This window comes from Pholcus phalangioides, unplaced genomic scaffold (assembly GCF_987345545.1).
Source record: "Pholcus phalangioides strain wild (caught in Gottingen) unplaced genomic scaffold, Ppha-v1.0 ptg000001l_1, whole genome shotgun sequence".
In the NCBI taxonomy this organism is placed as follows: Eukaryota; Metazoa; Arthropoda; class Arachnida; order Araneae; family Pholcidae; genus Pholcus; species Pholcus phalangioides.
Genome location: NW_028301594.1, coordinates 14,742,727 through 14,759,709, shown reverse-complemented (window position 1 = coordinate 14,759,709; position 16,983 = coordinate 14,742,727). Strand labels below are relative to the sequence as shown.

At 34.8% G+C, this 16,983-nt stretch overlaps 1 protein-coding gene across 1 annotated transcript in view; it reads right to left on the bottom strand.

Annotated features, from left to right (window-relative positions):
* Nucleotides 1-16,983, bottom strand: part of LOC149089928 (neuroligin-4, X-linked-like) — a 180,844-nt gene that overhangs the window by 38,124 nt on the left and 125,737 nt on the right. Inside the window, exons 2-3 of the mRNA XM_089231090.1 lie at nucleotides 10,204-10,353; nucleotides 4,265-4,450 (exon numbers count right to left, since the gene is read on the bottom strand). Coding sequence (XP_089087216.1) covers nucleotides 4,265-4,450; nucleotides 10,204-10,353 — 336 coding nt within the window. The remainder of the gene's footprint in view (nucleotides 1-4,264; nucleotides 4,451-10,203; nucleotides 10,354-16,983) is intronic.

Genomic DNA, 16,983 nt, shown 5'->3' with positions numbered 1-16,983 from the left:
GAGACGTCTGTGGTTCTGCGTCAAGGGTAGACGAAGCAATGGACGTCTTGCGGACAGACCACTCTGCTGTAAACGGCGTCGAATGGTGCGCGCAGACACTGGATGATGCGGTACAGACTGAATGTGCTGTGCTATGGTTCGTGATGTGGCTGAGCGATCCGTCACTGCCATACGCACAATACGCCTGTCATCACGTGAAGTGGTGCACTGAGGTGGATGCGATCGAACACGTCGGTCCGTCGTACCCTCCTGCATCCAACGATCACATATTCGCATTACAGTTGTTTGGTTTCGTCCAACACGACTACCGATTTCCCTGAAAGATAATTCATAATCTCGGTAGGCCACTATCCTTCCTCTGTCGAACTCGGATACTTGATCAAAAGATGATCGCTGCTTTCTACGAGGCATAATTGATCGGTTTTTTTTTTAAAAACCACAAGAAAAACACAATTGCCGTACTTCAAAATGGTCGAAATCTCCAAGCCTTAAATAACGCTTTGAAGTGGCGCCACAGGCGCGCGTGATGTGCGTCTGCGCTGAAATTCTAATCATTTGCATATCTCACCTCCGCTAATGCATGTTGTAAATTTCATATTATTTGCATGCTTCCTTCAGGGTGTTGCATTTACGGTGGCCAGCAGTGTAATATAAAGAAATTAGTGGAAACAGAAATGGAGTTGATAGAGTTTTAAAAAAAATCGGCATTTAGCGACGTATGCAAGAGGTAAGAAAAGTACATTAGAATGGCAAATATTTAATTTAAATTTTCTTGAGCTACTAAACATGATTTTAAAAATTTATATAAAAACAACTATATGAAGATTGTTCAATTATTAACTGTGAAAGTAAATTAAATATTTTAGGAGCTAAGTAAAGGAAACTTATTTGTCTTCAGTACCTGAACAGTATGACATCTAAATTGTATTCCATATTTATATAACTTCAGATTGAGATGGGCACTTCTTTTATAGATCATTTTTAAACATTTATAAACATACTTGTTGTCGAGTTTGTTTAATTGACTGAAAAGTGGAAATGTATATGTGTTAGTCTATTTTTACTCAGAATGATACGAATGAAGAACTTCTATGTGACGAAAAGTGTTAATTTTTCAAGTGTTTTTTTTATATGCATGTGTGAGTAAAATTCTATGCATGTACATTTGAAAATATGGTCAATAAAGTTGTTGCCTAACAAACCGAATATTTTCTCTTTGAAGCGTTTCAAACAAAAGTAATATTATTTTCCCGTGAAAAGAGACACGATTAGAAACTGTCAATTTCATATTTTCATACATTTCTATTATCATCAAATCTTGAGAAAATAAAACTATTTCAATTTGGTTTTTTTCCAAATAATTCATCTGGAAAAAAATAATAATAAAGGGAAAAAAATATATACATTCTTTTATTTCTAGACATCGCAGGAAAAATATGCGTAGGGAAGAAAATATTATGAAAACAAATATGTGAAGCCGAACTTTTAAATGAGAAAAGAGTGATGATGAAAAAACGTAAAATAGGAGGGAAACCAAAGCATGTAAAAATGCATTTTTTACTCTTCTATCTCACGTCATTCATTTGCGCGGAGGTGAAGCAAAACATGCAAACATTCTTTTCCGTTGGAGAAAAGAAACAAACGCTGATGTTTAGATTTTAATAATTCATATCACAAATGTTTTCCTTATTTTTAAAAATAAATAAAAAAATCTTTCTTTGGCCCCAGCAAAATATAACAAATGAAGAATCATATTCTTATAACACACAGGAAATTCTAAAAACACATTTCACCGTCATTTTTATTTTTGTTTCTATTTTCTCCTTTCATTTTAAATATCTCTCATGTTGAGTTCCCATTTTGAATAAATTGAGAAAAATGGAAAGAAAATAAAATACCATTGGAGAAGAAGCTGTTATAATATATATATATATATATATATATATATATATGCTTTTTTTTTTATTTAGGCAAATGCTGTTTAAAATGAAGAATTGTCTGTTATTTGTTTCTTGTTTTATCTTTTCTTCGAATCCACGGGGAACTGCCATTGTGAAATGATGAATGAAAAACTGTGGTCAAAATATATTTTGCACGATGAATATTCTATTCCGAATTTCATAAAAGATTGTTGAAATATATTGATAGATACCACGCGTGTTTCATTGCCAAAATGGGTATGGTAATACTATTATTTGGATTCATAATTAACGATTTTTAGGAAATAATAGAGAGAGAGACAGTTTGTCATTTAAATTTTTCTTTTTTTCCGGATTGAAATGTAAGGTGTCAAATAAATTTTGACGGATATAAAAAAAGAAATCAAAAAGAATCGGTAGAATTTGTTCGCCCCCTCCCCCGTAGAATTGTCAATGAGTCGGAATTTTTCTGACACATGAAGATTGATTAGTTAAAATCCTTTCACAATTGTACCGCTGTATGGTCTTATTTCCTATTGATAAGTAAATTTAATCCTTTTTAAAAAATGATGAAAATAAACAACTACCCTATGGACTAATTCTTTTTAGATAATAGTGGATACGAATTATATAAATTACGGTTTTGTTGTATTATTGTGACTCTGAAAGACTGATAGTTACATTGGTCGTAAAGAATCATTTGGTGAAGTAGATGTATAATCTAGATATTCATTGTTTATGCATTTTGTCAATGTGGCACCAAGTAAATCCACCTACGTGCAAAAGAATTTTAACTATTATTTTGTTGTGTCGAAAGAAAAATTAGACCCCGACTCGTAGGTCGCACCCCGGTACGTACGTGAATTCGTTGACTTTTTATGATTTTGTAAAATTCATCCAAATTTAACTGTATAAGAAAATACAAAAAGCTTCCTTTATGCTTCAGGTATCTAACTTTTTTTTTTGGCGAGTTTCATTTTCCCATATTGCATAAATTTTTTTGACTTTACCTCGTATTGATGTGCGTCACCCTTTGTCATTGACACATGACAGAATAGACGAAAGATGCCAGTCTCCGCTGCTCATCCGAAGAACGTGACTGGATATACCAAACTAAGATAAAGAATTTCAGAAAGAAAATCACGCATTCACACATGTCGCTGTGGGGAATTCAACCACCAGCATTTCGCGGATTCCATATGTATTCCATCCGGGAATTATCGTAAACTGCTATTAGCTGAGTTACGAGGCTCACCACGCGCGGATCAGTTTAACGTCCATATATGCTCTAACGCATATGTGGTGCGCAAACTTTTCAATCCACGTGTCAGGTATGTGGCATTTCTACTGTTCGAGGGCCAGAAATCGTTTTTAAAGGGTTGTAGTATGTATCGTATTTACGGGAAATTTCCGTACTTTTGGCAGTTCCAACTTTGTTTTATTAAATGTCCCGTTTTTTCTCTTATTTTCAAAGAGGCTCTGTTAAATGTTTGAAATCAAGAATCAAGATTATTTTCATGACCAGTATTATGATGATTTTGACGAAGTACCATATACCTTATGTAGTGATATAAATTTATTCATCTCACATATTTTCGGCGAGTTACGTTTCGACTTGCATCGCCTATCATTTTTCCCGAATGGCTAATTTTCACCAGTGTTAGCGATAGCTGGAAACTTTTCTTGTCTTTAACAAGTGAATGCTTGGCTGTAAATGACCAATTTACTTGTGTTTAGCAATTTTTAGGCTACTATTGACAGCTTTAGTGGCCTTTGACATACGTTTTGGTCATAAATGAGACTTTTCTGGCCTTTGAAAATTTGTTTTAATTGTATGTATCCTGCATTGATACTTTTATACCATAACAACTTTCGTGGGCCGGATGTAACCCCTTAGAGAGCCGAATTCAGCCCGCGGACAAGAGGTCGTGCATCCGCACTTTAAGGGAAAGGAAATGTCTCCATAGCTGAATGGTTAAGCACTCTCGGACTTCGAGAGGTATGTGGTTCGATTACCACCACGTGAATATTCTTTTGGATTCTTAATCTTAGCTTGGTGTTCAGTTTTTCGTTCTGTGTACATCACAATATGCCTGCACTCACCATCACTCGAATAGCGTGAAACCTAATAATAACCGTTAGCAGTGCTTTTATAAATTATTAATATCTGTGTATTGTATCGGAGATGATTATTTTTCAGATAAATAAAACTGCCTCTTCCGTAACACATAAATAAATTAGAATTCTGTACAACATGTTGGGATAAGGAATGAAATTAGCGAATAGGTACAATGCATAACACACTTTCAGACGCATTAAATAATTTGATAAATATTTCTTGATACCTCTCGCCATCGGAGAAATCATCAGGAGATTGACGAATGCAGCTCCATGTCCCTGACCAAATATCGTTATGTTCCTCGGATCTCCTCCGAATTCTGCGATGTTTTCCTGTACCCAGTGCAACGCGGCAACTTGATCCATGAGCCCGTAGTTTCCTCTGGCTGAGCCTTCCGTTGCAGGTAGAAACCCTTCAGTTTATGATAAATAAAAACTTAATGAGATTGAAATAGGTTGAAAAGTATTTTATCATCAATATATCGTACGATACATATTAGTGGAATGACAAGTAATTTCATTCTTCAACTGCATAGTCTCGTTCGCAAAACTAATTTTAAATTCCATAAAAATCCTATAATTTGTTATAATGAAACATCAAAAGTTACAGTAATAGTAAAGTTAAAAATTGATAGCGGAGGATTTTAATAAAGAGAATTTGGCATCCAGTTTGCATCCTCTGCGAGTGGAAATTCTGGAAGTCCAATTATAAATTATAATCACGGGTTCAACTGGAAATGAAACAGAACGACTCTATCGAAGAGAAACGCGCTTGAAACCATTGCCTGTTAGGATTAACTCGTAATGAAAGGAAGGTAATCCTAATAAATGAAACATAATCCTCTTACAGGAAACGTAGAATGCATAGGAGCTTTGCTCTATTCGTCACAGGAATTAAAACCGTCGTTAAGCACATCCAGGGAGAAATTTACCATACGAAGGAAAAGCAACTTCATTGTCATGGGAAAATTGATTGCACGACACACTGTACCTCTGTCTCAAATACAAACACATCAGTTTATTATTCTTCTCCTGCTTAAAACCTGTTAATGTATACACTGGATTTTCCTTCGGGATAAGCTGAACGAGTAGATAAGTAACTTTCTTTGGAAGAAAGAGCGCACACATAGAAGAAAATAGTCCTCATTAATGCGTAATCTCAGAAAAATTTCCATCAAAGTAGATATTAATCGCATAGAATATTCAGAAGCAAACGTAATTGAAAATTCGGCATTAGCAACTCTTGTAAGCAAGGCATTAGCAAGCGACGCCAGGCGTTCGATATTTGAGAGTTTTATTACTAGACATAGAGCTCACGTGCAGTGAACAGAATCTCACAGTATATTGATATTAATAAACTTAATAATTTTGCGTTAGCTGTGATGTTGTACAATTGGAGTCAATATGAAAATACCAAGCATTTTAGAATTTAATATAAAAAATATGAAGGTAGCAATGGGAAAACTGAATTTCTTAAAAAGTGAAAATAAAATTGCAAAAAATAAACGAAAGATGGCTCTAATTGTAATTAGTGACTGGCAGTCGGAATCGAAACGGAAACTGATTTCCATCAAAGTATAAATTCATCGCATAGGACATTGAAATAAATGATACTTAAAAATTAGGCCGTAGCAACTCACAAAAAATACATCAGAAAGTTTAACCACACGTCCATTTAACAGGAACTGAAATTTCAATAAACGGACAGAGACATAAGATGGCACTAACAAGCCAAACTGAATTTGACAGACGCGCATCGAAATAAAAACTGAATTGTACTTGCGAAATAAACGCTGATACAATGAAGTCTTTCAAAAAGACACGAGATCTGCTGCGAAAACAGTCAAACATGCATAGTGAAGTGGAAACTTGTGATAAGGTACCAGGGTCCAGACTCTTGTTAATTAAATGCAGGTGCTTCTTGTTACGTGACAAGTGATTTCTTATTCAGGATCGAGTTATTCCTCTCTTAAATGGAGATGTCCTTCATTTAGAATGTCCCTCAAATGGATGTTTGACTATTTTTTTCACCCTGTTACTTGTCATGAATGGACTATGACCAAAGAGGAGAAAAATACGTTATTCTTCTGTTCCTCCTTTAAAACTGTGATCCATGATCATTACTGATGACTTCTCGTGTAAAATCTTGCAAAATCATTATAAATGTTCTATGTTGATTCATTAAATTTTGAATGTTATATATCACCAAAATTTTAAATATGATTTTTTTCTCGCGTATTCTCTCTTCAAACGGTATATGCAGCAATATGCTTATTTCGGAGTGTTCACAACATTTTTTTTTTAATTTGTGCATGAATTTCGGCACTGAAGTTTGCCTTGCTCGTTCTTGTTAAACTTCCATCTGGAAGCTCTCGTACTGGCTTCTAGTCCGCAAGTTATCAAACCCATTTGCTCACCAATAAGGTGTTAAGCGAGATGACTCGCTCCGATGGATATTTTATATTTCACAATAAGATTCTAATTTCGTTTTATTTTTTTTTTTTTGTATCCTGTGTATATGCAGTAATATGGCAAGTGTAAGATAACACATGAGATGACATGCCCTCTCTCCTCTCAATTGCTTTTAAAACATACCTTCATCCAAATATGTGTACATTCATCCGTCTTAACGAAACCCCGAAACTTTTATCCAACTCCACCCCATCTCGTCTGTAATCACAAAAAAATTTGTTAATTGCGACAGTACCCAATTCTCCGGGGAAAATATGTTGTAAAAATTTTGTAGGGTTTTTTTTTCTTTTTTGACACAAAATAAAGTGTTCCAGACTCTGACACGAAGCTGGGATGAAAGAGATCTCGGCAACGGGATAAATCCAATGGCAAACTTCTGATTCTCATTCATTGATGGAAGCTCTCGCAAATGTTCATTTTTAACTTTACTGACATATTTATGTTTTAAAGAGCTGATTCGAGTAATCGATTAATCGGGTCGGTCAACCGATCAATTGTTAATTGCAGTTAAAAATGTTCGTTGAGTTAATCGACTCGATCAACTCAATTAAATTTGTGTTAAAAGTTTTTCATTTTACTTTAATTAACGAAACCGATTAGATGTCTTGAATTATAATGTGCCTATATATAACATTATGGATAAGGAACCGCGTATTTGAAAATATTTGAATCAATATTTTGAACAAATGTTTCTTCATGGGCAAATGATGAACAAGCGGTTCAACGAAAACTAGAGATTTCAGAATTTCAGTTTCAAAGTGTTGTTTTTTTTCAGTTTCAGTTTGATGGGAGTATTAAAAGACTCAAATTTATTTTCTTCACTATGGACAGTCTTTCGTATTCTCTGAAGCATCAGCTCCTCTCAGCACAAGTATTATTTGGAAGGAGTTTCTAGGGAAAAAAATCAATATTATGACCAAAAGTAGTAGTAGTTTAGAAATCAGCGACTAATATAAAATAATAAATTTTGAAAGGAAACGACAAGATCCGAGTGAAGAAACTCCGGGTTTTGACAAAATATGTTCAGCATACTATATTGCTTGAAGCGGCAGCTCTTAGTTTTTTAATCTATTCCTATATTTGTTTACACATAGCGAATATTTAGTGAAATTAATAAAAATCTACTAGTACTATTGTTCAAATAAATATCCCCACTGAAGTCCATTAAAAAAAATGATTTATTCATTTCATTATACGCCATTCAAGCGTTTTTCGTTTACGATACATTATAACATCTTTCAGAAGTAGTTTATATGTTAGAGTGATGCAATTAAACTTGGAAGAGTCCGCAAAGAGTCCCTGGAAATAACAGTTATTTATCTCATACAGGAAAAATAATCCTTTTACGGTCTTGTTCTTTTATCTGGAAACCGATATACTTTCTGTATCATATACATGAGAGTGTATGTGTCTATATATATATTTATCCCCTGCGCTTTGACCTGGAACTGGCGCAAAAGACAAGAAAGGAAAATCTATTTTATCTTTTCTCTTTTACAACCCGATCAATGAATGAGTCCGCCTCGATGATCGATCGATCATCACGTGATTGATGATTCATGGTGGTGTCTGATTTCTGATATTTCACGGGGGTCTGAACCTGTATGGATATTCAAAGCAAAAAAAGAAGAAGAATATAACGGATATTATTTTTGCTCTTGCGCTAAATAAAACACGAAGATATTAAAGTATGGGTGTCGTGTCACGAAAAAAGATTGGCTTAAAATATCAAGTGGGATTTTTCTCCCCGCAATAAAAAAAGATTTATTTTCCTGTCTGAACAAAAACAGGCATGAACCCATAAATAAATCATGGAATTTCGGATATGCATTTAATGATATGATATTTCTAAAAATATCATATCATTAAATGCATTAAGCTTTCATGCCTTTGAAAGAGAAATCGGATCATGATACTGTGTTCACGAGATCCAGTCATTCGGTAATGTAAACACATTACCGAATGACTGGATGGATGAATGGAGCGGAGCTCTATTTCGAGGCATACGGATGTCAGAATCAGTCGTTATCTTGGATTGTTACTGTTGGTGTCTGTTTCGAAGCACTGAAAACTGCAGTGACTGATAAGTGTTTATAATATGTATATTCATGAGATCGGTGCATAAAACCGTCAGATGTAAATCGTCAGGTAACATAAGCAACAACCATACTACTTTGAATCGCTATATAGCTGAAATAAACAGAGACATTCTTGAGGCATAAAGATATCTGAATAAACATCTCATGAGACATCTCTATATCTGTCTTGGAGCATCTACAAATCTACCTTGAGACATCTGTATATCTGCCATAATGTATCTTCATATCTATTTTGAGACATATACACGCAGTGGCCAAAAAATTAGGAACACACTGCTACTTAAAACTAATGTGATGTGGAGAATCTCCTCTGGCTTTAATGACAGCAGATATTCTTCTACGCATGGACTCTATAAGTTGCGGAAACCGTTGAGGAAGAATATTAGCCTATTATAACGAAATAGCAGCTCTTAATTCCCTAACATTAGAAGATCAATGAATGAGTCCGGGCCGTGGGACAGTGGGTGAGAAGGTGAGGTTTCGGAGTTTTTAAACAGACCTTTCAACCTGGTCACACCAATACTCAATTGCGTTGAGATCGGGTGCTGAGGAGGAGGGCCATTGAAGCAATTGGAACTTTGAATCATGTTCCTCAAACCAATCTGAGATGATTCCAGCCCTGTTGGAGGGTGCATTATCTTGGTAGAAATAGCCATCATCATCATCAAGAAACATTATGGCCCATAACTGGTGCACGTGTTCATCAAGAATGTGGAGGTAGACGCTGGCATTGACGGATGTTCCCAACGGAAATATGGAACCAGGACTGTATCAGGAAAATGCTGTCCAGACCATTATTCCACCGCCACTGACTCGAACAGTTGTCATGTGGCATGCCGGATCCATGTCTTCGTGCTACTTGGGGCCGCACACGGATCCAAACATCAACCTGATGGCGAAGAAATCTTGATACGACAACCGTCTTCCATTTGCCAATTTCTATTTTTCGGCATCTACTTATTTATCATTGTTAAAGAGAGAGGTGCGGACGAGTTGGTGACAGGAACAACACTGTTTATTACAAGAGAGGCAAAATGTACACGCACCCACCCTGATAAGAAGAAACGACCGGTTCGTGAATATGCAGCGCCATTTATGCACATACATGTATAACATAAACCTGGTGATTATCATTGACAATCATTAGTTATCTATTATACAGCTATGTACATCTATTTTGAAGCATGTACACATCTTTTTTGAGGCATTTGCATCTTGAGACATCTACTCTTGCCCTGCATATCGTAAAGCATTACTTCCTAAAATACCCGTTTTCATCGAAGCTTCCCTAGACATCGTTTGAGTGACCCGAGTGAATTATAGTGATATCGAATGGACAGAGGAGTGACAAATACTTACTTCTAGAAATGCTAATAGCAGACGAAAAGCAGTAAATAAGCTGAATAGAAATAAATAACTGGGAGAAAAAGTAAATATGCTGGTAGATTTATAAACGAGACGAAAAATAGAAAAAAACATTATTCATAGTGTCAATGTTCATTATTCAATGCAAACAGTGATGATGATTATTTGCGAATAAGCACATCGAGATCGATGAGTTACGTGATAGTAAATCATGATCAGGATTGACTTACCTAAAATGCCTAGCCTGTAGTTGATAGTTATCACAACGACATTTCCTAGACTCGCTAAGACACTCCCATCGTAAGGATTGCCGGCGTTCCACTCGTAAGACTCCCCGTGTACAAAAACCATAACTGGAACTTTTACGGAATCCCTCCCGGCTGTAATGGAAAAAATAAAAAGTACATTAATTTTTTACCGTTGTGGAAACCTAAAACCAATATATTAAATACCACATCGTAATGTTACATAGTATGCCCATATAAAACATATGTGTTGGGAGGAGTTGTGTAATTTACCATAAATATCCTGACACAGACTTTCGTTAGTGGAATTAAGCCTATGGTGAACAGGCCTGTTGACACAAGCCTTTTTTATATACTGTATATACTGTACTTTCATATACAACTGTATATGCCATCTCAGTTCCTAATCGTGTTTTGCGTTGTCCAAAAAAGGAAAAAAAAAATACACAACTGTAGGGCACGGGTTTCCAACTGGGGTCCCGTGACAGCATTATTGGGGTTTCACATGATCAAACATCACGGAGCCCTTAAAAATCCCGGAACCTGGATAGTTTATGGTGTTTTTTCTAACTTTCCCTCGGCTTTGGAATTTAAATATCTGTGCGAATATTGCACTTAGAAATAATTTTAGTTACTATACATCCCCTTACAACATGAATGACGTATCAAAGTTCTACACATTATTTGGATATTTTTTTCTAATTGGAAGTACACCTGTAGGATCAACTGTTTTCAAGTAAAATGCGGCAAGGAGGAATTGAGTACAATCATCCTGAATATACAGTCGAATCCCGTTATAACGAACGCCATGAGACCGGAGGAATCACTTCGTTAAAACGAAATTTCGTTAGAAAGGAATTCCAGGTTACCTAGCATTGTTCTTATGGAAACTTATTTGGGAGATAAAAAAAGTGTTCGTTAAAACGAGATTTTCGCTATAACGGTATTCGTTAAAACGGGATTCGACTGTATATATGAAACATTACTCAACTAGAACTACTGCTGCCACCTATCAAATACAACTGTTCTAATTCTTCAACTGAAATTGACATGACCATTTTTTTAATTAATGAGCAGAATAGAAAAATTCAATACAGTATGATTTTGATAAATGTTTTTTTTTAACAATAACATCAATTGAATAGTGAAACTTGGTTAAAACTCTCAATAGTTGATGTTTGTGCGCGGTAAATTAACATCATTGGAATCTCTGGATTAAAATATTGGTGTGTGTGGGACTCCTCTATGATAAGTTTGGTGTTACTTACATCCTTAGGGTCATAGTTCTGAAATAAGCTGTTGAAGACGTGTGCTTGATTTCGCACTGAGAAGATATTTTGATTAGCCTCATGATTATTTCTGTTAAATTATATGGCAGAGTTCTTGTGCGGGAACGTTGATTAGGGCGTTGCGAGATAGTGTTAAATGTGTAAAATTATGTATGTGTAAAAAAATGGTTTGATTTTTTCAAAGATCACCTCGTTTCATTTCGATGGTAGACTTCTGACCTTCGTCATTTTGCCGTACAGTTTGACGAAATACATAATATTTGCTGAAATTGGGCAATAATTCTAGTTTTCGTCTCAAACTCAAATATGCTCTCTCCCTAACTTAGTCTATATTCCCTCTTCACAAATGGAATTTCTATAAAATACATACTCTATGTATTCGAATTACATTCATATATATATATATATATGTGAATGAAATTCGAATATTAGTTTATTTAGATTTTCCGGATTTGTAATCCAAAGTACCTACGAAACCTAACAGCAATGATTTTGAAGAGATGCAGTAGAAATTTGTGCACTTTATTCGCCCTAAAAATCAAACCTTTCATTACTTCATAAAACATGTCAGAAAACTCGTTTCATTTTCATCCAGATGCCCTACTCCCCCATTCATTTACATGTAGTAACAACGACGTGTCTTGTGTTCTGAGGAATAAATCAAGCATGTCCATAGCTGTCATTCCATTTCAGTGATTGTACGATGATCGATTTCACTCGAGAGCACATATATATTATATATATATATATACTGCGTATTACACATATATATATATGTTTATAACGATCTCTCTCGACCGGCAAACTCGAGTCACGATGGAATCGATTTCCATGTGAGAGAAGAGTATGGGGCATTGTCACGTATGAGCCATTAAACAATTCGAGCATGACGTTTAAACGATGAAACTGGAAATTCGTAGTTTTAATCGAATTCCGCGCGAATAAATGAAAACAACACGAACACACATACTGAAAAGGGACGAGACAAATCGGGAATGGACTGAGATGCGCAAGGGGCCATCAAAAGATGCTTCTTTCTCAAGTAACGCATATGCAGAGGCGAAAGAGAAACGCACATCGTTAGGAATCTCTCTCTCTCTCGCCGCAATAAAACGCATCTGTTCACTTCCAGTTTTAACAGTTTTCTTTATCATTTCGTTCTTTAGGCAATAAAATTGCATTTTATTACGTAATTCCTTCCTCGGGAATCATAAATATTGATCAGAAGCATGCGAGATGTTTTAACTAGGAATTCCCAAAATAAACACGTACCTTTACGACGTGCGAGGGTATCTGTATCCGCGTATTTTAATTGTGACATTTTCTCGCTTCCCTCGATAAGGTTTCTAATTTTACGACCGGTGAATGTGGAACGGGAATGTTTCTCAAAAAGGCTAACAAGAAATCGAATAAGTTTTGTTTATAACGCGGTAGAATTTCTTTCTATTATTTTGGCAGGTAATTTTGAATAGATAAGGTAGGGTTCAGATATTTTCAGTGGAATAGAAAATTATTTGGAGGGCATTATATATACTTGAACAAGAAGAAATATTCAAGACGGATTAGCATTCAGACTTAAAAAGATATTATTAAGATGTCAATTAATCAATATTCTAATGTACAATGATACCTTGGCTAACGAAGTTAATTCGTTCCGGAATAACAATCACTAGCTGAAATGCGATTTTCCACACGTTTCTATGGAAAATCGTTTAATTCGTTCCAGAAACGGTCCAAAATTTTGAGATAAGTTTCATGAAACACTAAAGGAGCGCTTTAAAAAACAAAAATAACGACCTAAATCTGAGATTAAGAACACAATCGGATGAAGGAGAATTTACAAAAGATGAAAAAATTAATAAATTCCTTTTATTTTTTTTGTACGCTATCCAATCGGGTTCGTGAGCCATAGCGAACCGAAAAAAAATGTGAGGTCGATGTGCATAGTGATATAGTCAGCTCATGTTATAGCATGCACACATGCAGATGACGGAAATAAGTTCCCAGAATCTCACCGTGACCTCCATTGAAATCATTCAAGTCTGAGGTGTGTCTTTTTATTCTTTTCTTTTTGCATTTTATTTTTTAAATGCGTTTTCTCTTAAAGTCATTGCTTAATTCTTATGAAATGGCTCAAAATCTTTCTGAAAAAGAAATGGAGGAGGTAGGTGTATGTGGAAAGTGATTCCGAGTTGGAAATAATCGATCTGGCTCATTGGATTCATTTTTATTCACACGAAAATTTGGCTTAAGACGCGACTATTTTATGTTTGCGCATGCATCCACATAAATTAAAAAGAGTGTTTATTAGGTGAATCAGTATTCGTTAACCAAGGCAGGGAAATCCCAGAAAATAATCTGCATAATTCGAGGCACTTGTTAGTCGAGGTATAACTGTTATTGATCAATTATAATAATTATATTATTGGAACTAGAATATTAGAGGCGTTTAATATTACTTTATAGCCTGGTATTTCGTCAGCAGATATAGATTGAACCTGTTTCCAACTTGTTAAATCTGACAACCATAAATGCAGAAACTAAAATTCCAAACCTAAAATCTTATTCCGCAAGTGTTCAATTTTGTTCCGACCACATTGTTTGACTATAAGAATAAAACGAATTCGATAATGAATGATATATGTTTTTCATTATAATTTTTTGCAAGTGCAAAAGGAATTCTTTTGGTAGAGAAAATATCAGTCAAATTTTTGTTGATAGCGCTGCACGAAAATCCAGCAAGAGTGATTGGACATAAAAGTTTCTTCTATTTCTTCTGCACCTGAAAAATTTCCGTAAACTTCAGCCTAAAATTCGTTTCTGAGGTAAAACAAATTCACCAATAGTGTTTTATCCACAAATATAATATCCCAATGAAAACCTTATGTAAGGCAGCAGTAACGTCGTTACGGTGTAAATGTAAATACGTTAATCGATCATACAGGGTGTTCTACGGCCCCAACAGGCAAAATGCTCACTGAGGTGACTAAAAAAATATGCCCGTAAAAAACATGTAGGCCAATAATATCTAAACTGTACCGAAATACTGCAACCCAATAAGAGAAGTTAAAGACCAATAATTATGATAAAAAATTTATAAAATTATAAATTATGAAAATATATATGTATAGCTTCCGGACTTTTTCTTATCCCAATATGTTTATGTACATAGTTATATACTGTATATATAGGCTATATGTACATTTTTTTAACGTGTCAATTGAGTTAGAATTCACGACTCCAGAAGGCAAGCTTTATTTAATTTATTGACAGCCCTTCAGAGAAAAACTTCCTGCGGTAGAATTTTAGTCTCAGTACATATATCGCTTCTTGTAAAATATATGACATATCTAAAATGAGCACGTTATTTGAATACCGTTTTTAATTGGAAGTATGTTTCTATAGCCAACGGTCCACGAATTATTTGAGCTGAAACAGATTCAGGTTTGTTATATAATTGTATTTACATTTTTTCATCAATTCAAATTATTTATCAATTTTTAAATATTCAGTTTTATAGACTACACTTTTTTTATTCGTGCACGCATTTTACCATACCCTCGTTTACCCTATCCAGAAAGCTTTATCATAGCATAAAAATGTATCATAAAATCACAAAATTTTCATTCTTTTTACTGCTCATAGTTAGTTTTATTTCGAGGCGCGAATGCGAACTGATTTCCCCTGATGGACGAGATGCATGTCTGGTTTAGTAGTAGTAGTAGTAGTCAGTTTTATGTCGAGTATTGGAGGAGAAACCATTCAAACTTACTATGTATTCAAATCCACAACAAATTCGAATTTAATGATAACGAAAACAATTATTTCACTTAAAAACGTGGATTATTTTTGGGGGTCAGGAGGGACGAGAAAACAACTTTGAAATCGAAAGTTAGAGAACAGAGAGGAACGAATAAACGATTGAGTTTTGTATTTCATTACACATACGCCCCCGATAAAATGAATGATATGGCTAAAAAGGAGCACTTTATTTGAATACTTTTTCTATTGGAAATATGTTTCCATAACCAACAGTTCAAAAGATAAAGGTATATAGAGTTTCATTTAATAATGTATTTTTTGTGTCTGACCCGACACAGGTCTAAAACGGTGATCGCGGATGTGAATACACCTTAATTCATAAAAATGTTGTAGGGATAACACACTTTTGTGTTACACCAACAGATCTTTATCGTTATTTTTCTTGTTTATTGCGTTATCATTGAACAGAGGGCATTATTTTGCAATTTGTTTGAATATTATTCGCTAAAAACTTCAAACAACGTCACCAACAAAATTAATTAAAAGACAACTACTATTTCCTTCCATGCCTCTCTCCAAATAACAAAATTATTCATAACAACAACCTTTCTTATGCTATTTTAATTTACACTACATTTCAACAAGAAAACAAATGAAATCATTGCATTCGGAAATGCAAATCGATTCGGAAAAATCAAACGAAATACAATGTCGAATAATGAATAAAAATTAAGAAATTTAATTCATTTTTTGTTATTACTTATTTTTCTACCATTAGACTATTCATTATTCGTACAGAGACCGAAAACAGAAACTAATTAATATTTATGAGTTTCCATTTCAGTAGCAAATACATCATTAAGGACATACGCTTACATATCGATAAATAAATAAAATAACATACGGATGTATACGTATATATATATTTCTTCGTTTCCATTTCTTAATCTCTTGGAAATTTTAATCGAAACTGATTAATTACCAAGAATTCTCCGATATGATTAAACGGAGAGTATACGCGTGTGTATTATGGGAAATAAATAATAAACTAACCGATGACATAAAATCTTTGATGGTAGTAGTCATTGGTGAACGTTCACGTACGTCAATAAATTGTTTATTTCCAACTGGTTTGTTGCTCACTTATTTTAAGTTGCAATTATTTTATCTTTTTTCCCCTTATCGTGTTTATCGTTATGTTTTGGGTGAAAACATGAAATGACTAATGATTATCACTTAAAGATGGCAGACTACAATCTGCTTGTCTTCTAGATGGTTTCGAAGAGAATGATGAACATCTGTACCTCTAAAATCGGGACAACTCAGTATAAGTAATGAGCGAACATTCTACGGAGATAAATGATAGACTTTTCCCCATGGTGAGAGTCGGCCCAGATGATGGAGCATCCATCCACTTGGAACATTTCTTGTGAGCTTGGTGATCTCGAGATTCCCGAATTATGTTGAAACTATGTTGTAATGGATGCCAAGTGTGTATGTAAGCGTAGGTATTAACACACGGCACTAGTTAGATTCTTGCGCTATAGCTGAAACTGCTGCGGTTGTTTGGAGTATGATAATGTGTGAACGATGTTCAGTGAGAGGAAATATACATGTCTGTTATGCGACACGGTGCAGCCTTTTCTTTCTTTTTTTTCAGGTCAAGACATTCACCCGTTGTATCAAGGGGTGTGAAGACGTTTCGTGGATTAAA